At 31.0% G+C, this 14,310-nt stretch overlaps 1 protein-coding gene across 2 annotated transcripts; it reads right to left on the reverse strand.

The window, feature by feature from the left end:
* Window positions 1-5,417: 5,417 nt before the first annotated feature.
* LOC137820390 (mitogen-activated protein kinase kinase kinase 1-like) lies at window positions 5,418-13,229 on the reverse strand. Of its 2 annotated transcripts, none has more exons than XM_068624462.1 (9): window positions 11,910-13,229; window positions 9,389-9,473; window positions 9,120-9,182; window positions 8,558-8,715; window positions 7,852-7,924; window positions 7,653-7,712; window positions 6,924-7,034; window positions 6,135-6,381; window positions 5,418-5,893 (listed from the first exon to the last, which is right to left on the reverse strand). In XM_068624462.1, exons 1-8 carry the CDS (start codon window positions 12,884-12,886, stop codon window positions 6,169-6,171), a joined length of 1,740 nt encoding a protein of 579 aa, XP_068480563.1. In that variant the 5' UTR covers window positions 12,887-13,229; the 3' UTR covers window positions 5,418-5,893; window positions 6,135-6,168. The 2 variants fall into 2 exon arrangements, with proteins under 2 accessions (XP_068480563.1, XP_068480562.1); XM_068624461.1 differs by having other exon boundaries at window positions 5,418-5,931.
* Between the last annotated feature and the right edge of the window lie 1,081 nt (window positions 13,230-14,310).

The following is a 14,310-nucleotide window of genomic DNA, read 5'->3' on the forward strand; positions in this document are numbered from 1 at the left end:
ATTGAAATCTTGCATCGGCCCCACGGTGGGCGCCAATTGTACCTGAATGGAGAGATGGGGCCCAGGCACGGTCGGTTGATGTAGGATAACCGCTGACGTGTCGATCTTCTTCTCCTTCGGTCGGTCGTTCCTTCTTGGTGTCTCCTTCGGTCGGGCGGGGAAGGGTACCTGCGAAGGCACTCCGACGCTCAAGTAAGTATGAGATTCTAAGTGTGGTTTAATAAGTGAATGAAAACGTACCTTTCTATGGCTTGAGCACAGTATTTATAGGATTGCCTAATGGGCTTTCTATCCCTTGGGCTCAGGGTGGTTATGGATATGTCTTGCCAGTCGTGCTCCGGAATACCCGGGGAACATATCTTCTCTAAACGCATATTCCTTATTCTTCGGATGTGTATCTTAACCACCTTAGCTTGTCATATAAATGCCCTTACATTTATTATGCATTCGGTCGGTCGGCCACGTGCGTTCGTCCGGTGCCTACCGGTACAAGTATCCTTTTGAAATTCACTTCTAATCTAATGAAGGTATTTTTTTACTTATTTTTCTAAAAAATAACTTAAATATTTTTTTACAGTAGCCTTTTCAAGCTTTCATGTTCACTTGGTCTAAGTTAAAATATTACAGAATAAGAGTAGAGAATGATAAAATTACTAAACTGTAACAACAATTATAAGACATTTTAAAAATGTAATAATAAAATCTACATTTAAGTTATACAAATTATTTAAGTGTGTGGTCTTTAGAGGTAATGTGACATTGTGGACGGGGACTAACTTAAAAAATTGTGGGGTCGGTTAAGTATTCTAACCCGTGCAATTCACAACAATTTTTTTATTATATTTTAATGTTTAAATCAATACACGATGATAATAGTTAATTATTATAGGGTTTTTAGTAGTTTAGACAATAATATTATTTATTTTATGTAAATATTAATTTTATATTTTTTTTAACTTATTTAAATTTTATTATTAATAATAGAATCATGATATAAATATAAAATATTAAAATAAAATTATTGTTGCAACACATTTATATGTAGTCTTTTTAAAAAAAAAATTGCTGGTGGAGACTCACCTGCATAGCCAATCACCATGCATGAGAGGTTAATAAAACATTTTTTATAAGAAAATTGTATGTATGAAGATGATAAGAAGAAAGAAGAAGTTTTTATTCTCTTATGGTAATTATGTGATTCTATCATTATTTTGCATATAATTGGTACAATATCGTACAATATTGCATACAATAATTATGTATGATTTGATAATTATTTATTTCTTTAATACTCCCACCAATTTGGTAGGTGAATATCATGAACTCAACTTATGTCGTAGCGTCAAAAATTATTCTTTGTCCCTACTATCATCCTCACCAATTATTATTCCATCCATTCCTTGTCGGAGCCAAGATTTATAAATTTTTTTTTCAAAACATTATAATAGTGAGAATAAAAAGAAAAATAGTTGTTAAAGTTACAATCTTCAAGTAATATCTAGAACACAACATGATCATTGATTCTAGTTTATGGTACATATATTGTATATACAAATATTTTAATTTGTAAATAACTCAAATATGTATACCCAAGGTAACAACACAAATCAACACTTGACCATTAAAACAAGATACAATACCAAAACTTGCACATATGAAAATTGTGGTATATCAAATGGAAATATGAAAAATAGAAAATGAAAAAGAGGTTTGATGGGTTTACAAAACCTTCACTTTGAAAATTTAAAACTTTAAAAATTCAAAATTTTGAAATTTAAAAATTTAAATTTTTTGAAAATTTAAAATTTCGAATTTTTGAAGTGTTTTGAAAAGGGTTTAGGGTTTGAAAATTTGAAAATTTAAAAATTTAAAAATTTTGAAAATTTTAAAGTGTTTCAAAAAAGCTTTAGGGTATGAAAATTTAAGATTTAAAAATTTAAATTTTGAAAATTTAAACTTTTTGAAAAAATAGGAAATGACGCAATGCCCATAATAATGAAACAAAATCAAATATTGATATAAGGATAAAATAAATTAAAATTGAAGGAAGTTAAAGAGGAAAATATTTGAAAATTTTGAAATTTGAAAATTTAAAAATTTAAAAAATTTAAAATTTTGAAAATTTAAAATTTTGAAATTGGGTTTGAAATTTTGAAAATTTTAACATTTTAAAATTTTGAAAATTTAAAAATATGAAAATTTTGAAGTGTTTCGAAAAAGTTTTAGGGTTTGAGAATTTTAAAATTTTAAATTTTAAAAATTAAAAATTTAAAAAATATAAAATTAAAAAGTTTAAATTTTTTAAATAAATAAAAAATGATGCAATACCATAATTATGAAATAAAATCAAATATTATAAGTTGTTTTGGTTATTTTTTTTAGTTAATAAAGTAGTTATTAGTTTTTTTAGATTTTAATAAAATATTTATAAAAAATAATTGATAGAGTAGTTCCATAACAATTTTTTTGAATTCAAATAAATTAATTGATAGAGTAGTTTCAGATCAATTTTTTTGAATTTAAATAAAATAATTAAAAAAACAGTTAATAAATAATTATTAAACATTTTTTAAAATTTAAATAAAATAATTAAGAATAGTTGATAGAGGAGATGAGAGATAAAACAGTTTTTTTGAATCGGGATTTATTTTATAACTTTTTTTTATACAATTACTTTTTTATTTTTTATTTATATTAATAGTATTTCATTTTATTATGATAAATTTTAAATTTTAAATTTTAAACCTTAAATTCTGAATTTTAAATTTATATTTTAAATTTTAAATTTTAAATTTTAGTATAGATGAAAAATCATAGCGTAAATAAAAATAAATAAAATATATTTCTTTCAAGAGAAAGAGAGAAAATGGAAAGGGAGAAACGAAAACTAAAATTTTGTATTCAACTCAGAAGAATAACAATGGATTTTTTTTACTATTCAGTATATCCCTCCCTCGAAACTTCCTAATTCCCCTTTTTATTCCTAATCCCTCCTTTCTCATATACTAACCCCTTTCACTTCCACCGACGCAGTTTTATCGGGTACGTTTTTCTCTTTCAATTTTTTATTCAATGAACAAAACCCTAAGATTCTTATTTGTTTATTTTTCTTTAATAGTTTTATTTGTTTGTGTTTTGTGCGAGCACAATAATTACAATATTATCATCATACAATGCCAAAGACATGCATAAATGAATAAGAAATAAAAGTAAAATCAGACATTGCATTTTCATCTTCTACTTTATAATTGAAAAACAACACTTACGGAATAGAAAGTTTGATGGGATAAAAGTGAAGATGAATGGGAGAGAAAAATGCAATTGTATAATGCTCCTGAACAAACCTTACTTTGTAATGTTAGTATCTCTTTGAGATATAAAATTTCAACTGCTCACAAAATGACAAATAAAATACGATATAAAGGTAAAGATAAAATTAAAATTAAAATAAAATAAGATGGTAGTTAAAAGGGAATCTCCTTTATATATATATATATATAGGTATATATAGGTATAGATTAACTCTTGTAGATGATTAAAATAAAATATAACATTTTTTAGTACATTAAATTCAAAAAGTTTAAAATAAAATAAAGATCACACTGGAATAATGAGTGAGTGAAATATGATTTTCTTTTTGCAAGAAAAAATAATTTTTTTATTTATGCAGGTCAGCGGGTCAACTCAAACCCTGCTGTTGACCTGCGCGGGCTGTGGATCATGCGGGACAGACTTAAATGGATCAACAGATTAAATAGTGAGCACTTTTTGGTATCAGATTGCCCGAATGGCCTGTCCCACATTTCCATTCCTAACTCAAGAAAGAAAGTGTTTTGAATTGTATTATTTTTACTTTTTTATTGTATAATTTGAGATTAATTTTTTTTATAAAAAAAAACATTTTGTTTATACAATTTGGAAATACACTCCTAAACTTACATAATTATGTAATCAGAAAGTTTTTATTAGATAAAAATTAATTTTTTAATTTTACAATATGAAAGTCAATAAAACTTTCGAATTATACAATTTTAAAGAAAAAAAATTTTTGATTACCTTATCTAAAAGTTAAAAATAAATTCTAAATTATACACTCTAAAAGATATTTTTTATATTAAAAATAACTTCTAAAATTACATAGTTCGAAAATCAGTGATAAAGTGGGATTCGTATTTAAAAGGTGCAGAAGAAAAATATGGGCTGCAAAGATGAAATCTTCTTTGACATTTTGCCCATTTTATCTGGTCCCATTAACCTTTCCTCAAAAGCCTTTGTTCACTATTTGTACTATCACCAGTGCTGTTGTTTTCGCATCAACTACATTAAGAAACAACTGTTTGTTTTTCAGTTCTGGTGTGATAGTTACAGTAAGGCTGTTTCTTCCTGCACCTCCATATATTATTCTCCCACCTCCATACATTTTCATATTTCCAAAAATACCCATATGTAATATTTCGGATTACGTAATCCGGAAGTTTTTTTTTAAAATTCATAATTAACTTCCGGATTACATAATCCGAAAGTATTTTTTCAGATGCATGATGCGTTTCCGAATTATATAATCTGGAAGTCTTTTTTAGCTTCTGGATTACATAATCCGGAAGTCTTTTTTAGCTTCCAGATTACATAATCCGGAAGTCTCTTTTAAATGCATGTATGGATTACATAATCCGGAAGCTATTTTATGGGGGTGGCACAAGAAGGTTAAAAAGATATTTTCATGTTGTGTATGGAGGTGCCAGAAGAACCTATGGAGGTGCAGGAAGAAACAGTCTTACAGTAATAATGAAAGTTCCTACAATCAACCCATCAAAAATTTGACAGGACTTGTCTGATACTTAGTAAAACTCAGTAAGCTATCTTTCATACTAATATTCGGTTAGATAACAATTAATGTAAAGAATGAGTATTAGTGTATTAAAATTAAACTCTATTCTTAAATCTTGAAGAGACAATTGATTATTGTATTATTTTTTTGTATTTGTTGGATTATTTTTTTTAATTTTATAGTTCAAATTAAAAAAAAATACAAAATATTTTTAATTGATGTCCAATTGTTGTTACATGAAAACACAAAATTGAGTTAACCTAAAAATAGTCAAGTGAACTTGGTTCACTGAGATTGACCAAAAATTTTGAAGCTCTGATTAGACCCCTAGAGGTTGGTGGATTTGCTTACTAAGCATATTTTGTCCTCTCAAATTGTCTCATTATAATTTGTCATATGCATTTTCTATGAAGTTTTATTTTCAAGATAGAGAAATAAATTTGTGTTCTTTTGACTTGATGTTATGGCACATCAACATGTTCTAATGAAGATTTTTTTTATAAGTCTCATGTTTGAAACTTTTAACCTTAAGTAAGTCTTGAATTGAAAATGCCGTAAATCATCTGTTTGTCCAATACAGAACCAAAAATTTAGAGGCCACGCAAAAAGAAATGGTGATATAGATGTCCACAATTTTGGACAAAAAAAAGGGTACAAAATATAGATGTACACACACAATGGCATGCTAATAATAAATAAATAATATGTACAAATAGAATCTCCAATTCTTGCTCCTGAGTTAAGCGAGCCCTATAGTTTTTTTTCGCCTGTCATGTAATATGAGGGGAAGGCATGGTTAGCTTCTTCAGCTGGAAGTTGATCCTCCACCTTGCTACAAGGGACAAATCATCAGAGTAATTAGATAACACATTGAGCATAATTATCCGATACGATATTGCCTAGTCAATAACTTGGTTCTCTGGTGTGCCATGTCACGCGTTAGATCCAAAGCCGTGCTGAAAAATTGATACAAGTTACAATCAAGCAAACTCTGAATGCTACAACACGAGCCAATGGACGATTTCTGCAGTCATGGACCCTAGATGAACCCCAGCAACTTCCACACTGAACATTGAAAATGTTACATGCAATGAAGGACAGAACTGTCATCAAAGAGAAAAATCAAATAGGCCAGTGAGATAAATTCAACCTATACTACAATGATTTGCACAAATGGATTCAATGTTCTTTGAGTTGTGAATGGAACTCTTATAAGGATAGACTAGTATGAAAACAGCTTTTTTTATGCATAAATTCAGGTGCCATATTAGAAAATTCGTGGCAAAATGAGATAGTACGCATTTACCTCCATAATGCTTCATAGTTGAAGATGGCATGGTTTAACCCTTCCGGCCAAGAATATGAGGAAATGAAGAACCAGAGGTCTGTGAAAGTGGCCTTTGGACAAATGAATGGTTTAAAAGTTGAGCAGCGGTGGGACGATCATTTGGATTAACTTGAAGGCACTTCAGGATAAAATCGGTTGCATCTCTCGAAAGGGAGTCAGGAATAGATGGTGGAATACCTTTTCCAATTTTAAATAATGCCTGCATCTGTTGTTTTAAGAGATTAATTAAAAACCCAGCAATAATGCAATTTGAGATATATTAATAATGACCCAAACCAACATATTACCTAACATAAAACGCCAGACACCAAACATAGACAAAATTCATAAATTAATGGAAAAGATACACAATTATCCATTAAAAACTATTTTTCTTGCCCAGTTCTCCTTTTATTAAACATTAAATAGTAAAATAATATATTATAAATCACATCATTAGGTCCCTTTTGGGTGTTCTTTTACTACTTAAGTGTATATGTATCAGTACTTTATTTACAAAATAAAGGGTAGGAACCTTGATACTTTGGATCAAAAGTGGTAGCCTGAATAGTTTAATAATTACCAAACAGAAAAGTCAAAACAATGTGAAGGCGAACACATGAAACAGAAAACAAAAATATTTGTAAATTGTGAGAAATGAAGAACCCTCCCTTGAGACAGAAAAAGCAAAATAATGTGTGACATGATCATCCTTAGTGTGAGCTATCAATAGTAACGGGAGTTAAATAGCAATAATATGACAGGTACCCATTCCAAATCACAGTACGGAAGTTGGCCTGTTAACATCTCCAGTACAGTGCATCCCAGACTCCACATATCAGCTGGAAGCCCATAACCCTTGTTCTTTCCTTTCACAACCTGCATATTTCAGATTAAGAAATAGACAGCTACGTTATCAGTAAATCGAAAGACAAAACACCCAAAATGAGAAAATTTAAGAAAGTATTAAGGTTTCAAAAAGAAAAGGGATGCTTCTTTCTATATATAAGAAGGCAATGAATTCTTGAAACAAGACATGTATAATCACTACCACTATCAAAAATTACATCCAGGTTTATTACATTGAACAAACCATATGTAAAAAAATGGGACAAAGCAAAAGAAAAACGTAAAAATTCAACTTTTCATATTCTCTAATAATCTCATTGACAAAATGTGACATGATCTAATGTTGCTATGGAATTTATTTTGATAGAGTTCAAATAATTCCTTGGATTCAGGGTTTTAGACCAGTGGCACACTGAATGCGAACAATTTTAACTGTGACTATAATTTCATTTAATAAGTGTACAGTTCACAGCTAAACGAGAGTCAGCGGAGACTAATGTAATAGTCATGCATCTAGCTATTAACATAACCAGTTACTCCTAAGGAAATGAATTTGAAGTTTGTAGCCATGTACACGCTCTATTAATAGATTTGGCAGAAGATCCATTATAAAGTATTTCTGGTATGAAGTAAAGATTGAAGGCAAACCTCAGGGGCCATCCAGAATGCTGTACCCTTCATTGATTTAACGTCATTCAATTTGGTTGCCTGAAAAACAATTCATAAAGTGAAGTCAGAAAAATTGAAATGATAAGAAACTTAACATTATTCAGACATCAATAACTGATATCAAAATATTCTAGACATAAAAGAAACCCAGGAAACATAAATGGAAGAGAATGAATACCTTGGCCAATCCAAAATCTGCAAGCTTGACAGATCCACTTGCATCCACCAATATATTTGCACATTTGATATCCCTTAAATCGAGGAAATATAATTTAGAAAATATTTACAATGATCGTTTCATCGCAATACATAACTGGTACAGGAATGCAGAAAATAGGATGTCAAATGAATCCCAAGCTATAACCCAAAGACAAAATCTGCTCATTAAAATTCCAAAACCGAAATTTCCCACATGCATGTAACCATTCAACCTGATCTTAGTCTGATACTGAAGAACTTGATTTTCCATTTTAATCATTTGAATTTGAAGCTCGAAATAACTAACAACTGGAAGAAACTAATCGGCCATCCACAAATATAGGACTATTAGCATCAAAAGGTAGTAGCTTGGGTGGGGTACGAACACTCCTCAAATCTCTTCTTTGGACAAATAAGTAAAACGCATTTCAAACAATGAAATAGAGCAAAATTTGACCAAAAAGTAAAAACAATGCCGGCAAATAACAAGAAGAAAATAAGACAGGACGTAAAAGTGAAAGTTCCTTTGAAGAAAGGAAAGCAAGAACCATAGAACTCTTGCCAGCATCCTTCTAGAGAAATGAACCATACCATATGATTCAAAACAATGATTACCATGGAAAAGTATAAGTCATATATACCTAAAAAGGAAAGTGAAACAGGATTATAAAAAAATCTGGAGTCACCTGTGAACCACATTTCGATCATGAAGATACTTCATACCATGCAGAATCTGTCTTGTATAGGCAGATACTTGGGAATCTCGAAGAGTATACTTTTGATAGAGGCTTCTAAGGGAACCTTTGGTTACAAGCTCAAGAAAGATATACAACTTTGATTCATCCTGCACAAACATTGAGCAAAGTGTAACATACAAATCTTTTTGAATTATGTCTGCACTTTTTACGTTATTAGTAATTGCAGTGTTGTGAATCCTTTATCACAGACATTAAACTACATTTCATGGCTTATCATGACATCATGCCCAAACTCTTAACTAAACATTCCGCTTATATTGGAAATATTGTAAGAAGTTTGACTCTTTGAAATGCGATAGGACCAGTTTTCATTGACAAAATCTGTAATAATGGCAACTTCCAAACAGATTTAATATTAACAGTAAACAAGAAGATATGAAATTGAACATAAAAGAAGAAAACGAGACAAGACAGCATACACTCAACCATAAACAACAAGAAAATGTCAAATGAACGTAAAAAAGAAAAGGAAATCAGAAGAAGAAAGTACCATTTCTGTGCCATAGTATTGAACAATATTGTCATGCTCAAATTGACTCAAAAGTGCTATTTCCTGAGACAGAAGAAAAAGACAAATCTGAGAAAATAAACATAGTGGGAAAAGCATGAAGAACAGTAACATCTCAAATTATCTAATGGGATATTGCACAATATAGTATAATTTGATAAAACTTCTTTTTTATTTTTCATTGAAGTATTTCATCATTGGAAAAGTATGTAAAAAATAATTTATAAAGCAAAAAACTGTGAGCCCGTCACCTGCTCCAGTTGATATACACTTTGCTTCCCCTGAGTCCCCTGATCAAGCAATGAAACTTCTTTTACAGCAAAAAAGAAGCCGTCACTACAGTGATTCAGAAAGTATACATAACATGTTAGTAGATATCCCTTGCATAACATAAAATAAATTTTTAAATCATTGTAAAGCTTGGCTTCCAAGTTTATACAGAAAAATAAAATAAAATAAAAAAGAAGCAGCAATTTGATAGGAATATGCTAAATTAGAAATTATCTTTTGAGATGTTTTTAGATTTGACAAAAATCTGGCATTAAACAGCAATTCAAATATCCTTGCCCCTGCAAAATCTAGCTCACTTACCTCATTAATTTTTATTTTTTTCACAGCTCTTATTAATAAGTGGACTTTAAGCCTAACTCAACCTCATAAAACCGGCTAATAAGGTTGAGGTTTGCACCCACTTATATACAATAAAAGGCTCTAATCTCTAGTCGATGTGGGATCTCCAACAGTTCTCTTTAACTAAGATTTTAAATATGTTTAAATTGTTTATTGAACTAGAAGCCATCTGTATCACAGCATCAATTTCACATAGTGTCGAAATGAACAGGCTAAGAAGCTCAAAGTCATTTCCTAATCGGGATGAACAACAGAAAGCTTGCAGAATTTAATTTCAGAAATTCTCATTATCACTTATCAGGAAAAGGCTAACAACAAAGTATATTAAGAAAACCCACTTGCGGGGCACCTACACAGCAAGGAACTATTAAATGTTTAAAAAGCACAGTTTTGTTAAGTATGTCTTTCAGGTAATGGTTAAGACATCAAATGTAGAATTTGCCTAATTCAAGGTCTATGGTTAACAAAACCACTAATGATTAGTTTGGATTAGAGAATAGATTTGAGATGATTTGAAGAAAAAGTGTGAAGAAAGTGAAGTTGTTTGGATTAAGGTAAATAAAAAAAAGAAGAAATTTTTTTTTATAAAAGTTTGTGAGTGATTTGATAGATATAATAAATTTAAAAAAAAATGAAATGATTTAATATAAAAGAATTTAGAAATATAAATTAGAATTAAACTAAATTTAAATTAAAAATTAATATTAAATATTAATAAAAATACATGTTAGTAATTAAAAATAAATTAATTTTTATTTATTATTTTCATTATTTATTTTATTATAATATAAAAATAAATATTAATAATTAATAAGAAATTATAAATGGTAAATATATATTAATATATTAAAATATAATTTTTATAAAAAATAATATATGATTAAACTTTCTTTTCGCAAATCTCTTCACCCCAATAATGTTTTTAACGGATAAACAAACATTGTTTTTTTGCGCTTTTAAATATTATGCTTTCAGTTTTTCCAACTTTCCTTCCACGCCTTGATCCAAACAGGCTATAGAAGAATTTAGGAAATTTAGTAAACATGGCAGACACATTGGATGAGATGGGGAAAAAAATATTTTAGCTCGTCTTCTAAATAAAGAGAAGCAATTGAATTTGGAGAGATGCCCTTGTGCTCCTATTCTGTTCAAAGAGGAGAAGAAATTAAATATTTGATAATATTATCAGATATACTGCAAAATATTTTCCACCTCCCCATCCAAAAAGAAAGTTTCGCTCCAGGACACAAACTGGCAATTTCTGCATCAGTTAGTTCAATGTACATCAACCTGCCAGATTCAATGAGCTGGTCCGAAACTTAATAGACACAAGTGTTTATCAATAAAAATAATTTGTGTAATAATCATTACTCGTGTATGTTATCATTGGAACACCATAAAAAAGTATCAGTATCCATAGAACAGCTAAGTTTTGCTCTTTCTAATTCAACTCAAGATAACCATTACCTACTCTTTATTTTTCAAACATTTGAGAAAGTAATGTGAGGAATGTAGAAGCAAGTATATTACTTTCATCCACTTTTAATTTGACAGAAAATATTCAGCCAATAGGTCAACAGCACAGTCTTACCTATTTTATTTTCGCATTCAAACCCACACAGCAACATTCTAGAACTAACTTTCCATCCCAATCATAAACTACAAAATGACCAAAGCATTAACCCCGTCCCGAATCCTATCCACCTCTCATTCAAAAATTTAAATTGGAATTCTCCAAAATTGTATCTAACGTAATAGAATTTTAATAGTTTTAAAAACCTTTTCTACCAACCGCCACTAAAGGAAAACATCACAACAAAGATTCACAGCCAGAATAGGAAAGGGAGGGAGGGGGAAGCAACAACACCCCACGTGCTAAAGTAGACCAATTTTTCTAATGCCCGATAGAATATAATGGCTGAAGGAGAGAAAAAGAAATTAATTGTATATCCATGTGGATTGTTGAATATATTCATATATATATATATATAATGCAAGTATGTAATTGTGCATAAACTCCCAAGTCCAAATCCCATATAATAATAATAGTATTTTAAATTTATGAATAATAAAAAAAGGAAGAGAATAGATGATGAATCGGAAGGGAGAATGAAAAGTGAAGGGTGAACAGAATGCACTTACTAAGAAATTCCTTCATAAACGGTGCCAAACGAGCCACCCCCAAGAAACTCACCCTTCTGCCAGCTTCCGGCGGTAATTATTCGCTTGATTCTTCCTTGCGGAGAAATATTGTTGGAGGTATGATCCGTGGTACTACTAGAAGAATCATCTTCGTTCGACGTGGAAAACGAACACGATTCCGAAAGCCCAGCCACGATCTCCGCAATCCTCGCTGCATTATCCGCATTCTCTTCCTCTTTCCTCTTTGGGCTCACTCTACCCACTTCCCCTTCTTCCTTCTCCGCTACCTTCCTCTCTACTTCCCCAAGCGGAGCAACATTCTCTACTTCCCTCACATGCTCGGAGAGATTCAACGGTAACCCTTCACCCATCGGAGCCAAATCCCTCAAAAGGTCCCACGTGGAACACGAGCCATCATCCACCATTTTAACCCTAATCCCCGGCGGCGGATTCAGCATCGGCGGACGAACCCCCTTAATACCAGTGCTCGACTCATCTGCCTCCAAAACCCTAACCCCATCTTCGAATTTTTCACTCAATTCACCATCCTCTGGTGGTTTTACTATTCTCTCCTTGTTTACCTTCGGCACTTCTTCTTCCTCATCCTCTTCCTCTTCCTCTTCCTCGAGAATATCGAGGTTCTCGAGCTGCAGTCTCGGGAGAATATCCGAAGAGGAACGAAACTTCATGGCTTCCCAGGCCGCAGCGGGAATAGCGAAGTCTTCCGGGCCGGAGAGGCCCAAACTCCTGCAAATTCGATCGAACTCGCCCTCGACTCCCTCGATTCGGAAGCTGGTGCGGTCGTAGAACTCCATGGAGCGCGTGTAGAGTGTTTCGTCGGAGGTAGACGATCCAGCGTCGTATTCGGAGTACCTGAGGGCGTTGCGGCGCTCGAGCTTGGGCTTCCTCCGCGGGTTCTTGCGATCCATGGCCTTGGTGCGGTTGCGGTGCTCAAAAATCCGAGATAGGTGATGCATCTGAATCCATCTAAAACGACGTCGCGAATGGCTTGATGAATTCGTTGAAGCAGGTGTGAAAGTGAAGGGTGAAATTGAAGAGGGAGATTCGTAGTTTTTTATGGATCGGTGTGAGGTTAGAAATGAAAAGCATGAGATGATGGAGAAAGTAAACGGAGCTGACCAGAGAGGAGTGGGGAATTGATCAAGAAGGAAGAGAAAGAGAAAGTGAAGAAAGACTGCACCCACAAGACCAGTAAACGTCGTTGAACTGGAAACAAAACGCGGTGCCACATCAACCACCCTGCCATGACATGGAAATTAAGTTTCCACTTTAATCTTCTAATTCTATTTTTCATTCTTTAACTTCCTTTTCGGCCCATAACATTTTATTTTCAAATATTATTACCACAACGACTCGGTAGATATAACTAATTTTTTTATTAAAAATATTACCACCACTATTTTCTGAAGATTTCAACACCCTTTTTTATTAAAATCTTACTATTATTTTTTTTTATGTTATTTTTCTCATTTGTCAAAATAACGATTTTCACTTCTGAATTACATTAGTTAAATCTTGTGGCAGAAGTTTTCGTTTTCTCTCTTTTCCACGCTTATGTTTGGTTTTATCGTTTCACCGTAGAAAAAATTAACTTGCCAAGATAATACCTGTTTCTATCCAGTATACCGTAAAAGCATTTATCATAATTGTTTTTTTGTCTTATTTTCAGTTGATAATTGATGTTTTGAGTGACAAATTTGATGTTGTATCATTTTTACTTGGGGAATGATGTTTTAAGTATCGATTTTAAATTATTTTTTATTGATAATTGTTTTAACATAAGTAATCAATTTTGAACTATTTTTTTTCAAAATTGATGATTTTCTAAATATAATTGATGTTTGACTTTTTTTTTCAACAAAAATATTTTTGAATTAAATAATTATAACCCACAAATAAATCAAATCAAATCAGTTTTTCAACAATTTTAAAATATAAGATCAAATTTATAAATTTACATTTTTATTAATTAAAAATAATACAATTTTAATCACACTCATTACATTATTTAAAAAAAAAATTCTAATTTTTTATTATATTTATTTTAATTCAAACAATCTCATTTTCTTCTAATCTCCCTTTCAAATATTTTAAATCACTCCATAAAACAAAAGATAAGTGTTACTACTCTCACTTTACATATCCCCTCTCGACCATTTTACCCTTTACTAAAACAATCGAAAAATAAGCCATAGAAGAAAAAGGTATTTTAAATGAAATAGTGAACTAGAAGAAGGGTTTGATTTTTTCCAACTACCTCCACCAATAGCCAATGTCCAAGTAATAGAACTGCTTATTGTTTCTCTCTTTTATATTTTGTTAAGCGAGTATATTAAAATGAGTCAAAATATATTTTTTAAAATTTTTGTCACATTTTTTT

This window comes from Phaseolus vulgaris, chromosome 9, assembly GCF_000499845.2.
Source record: "Phaseolus vulgaris cultivar G19833 chromosome 9, P. vulgaris v2.0, whole genome shotgun sequence".
In the NCBI taxonomy this organism is placed as follows: Eukaryota; Viridiplantae; Streptophyta; class Magnoliopsida; order Fabales; family Fabaceae; genus Phaseolus; species Phaseolus vulgaris.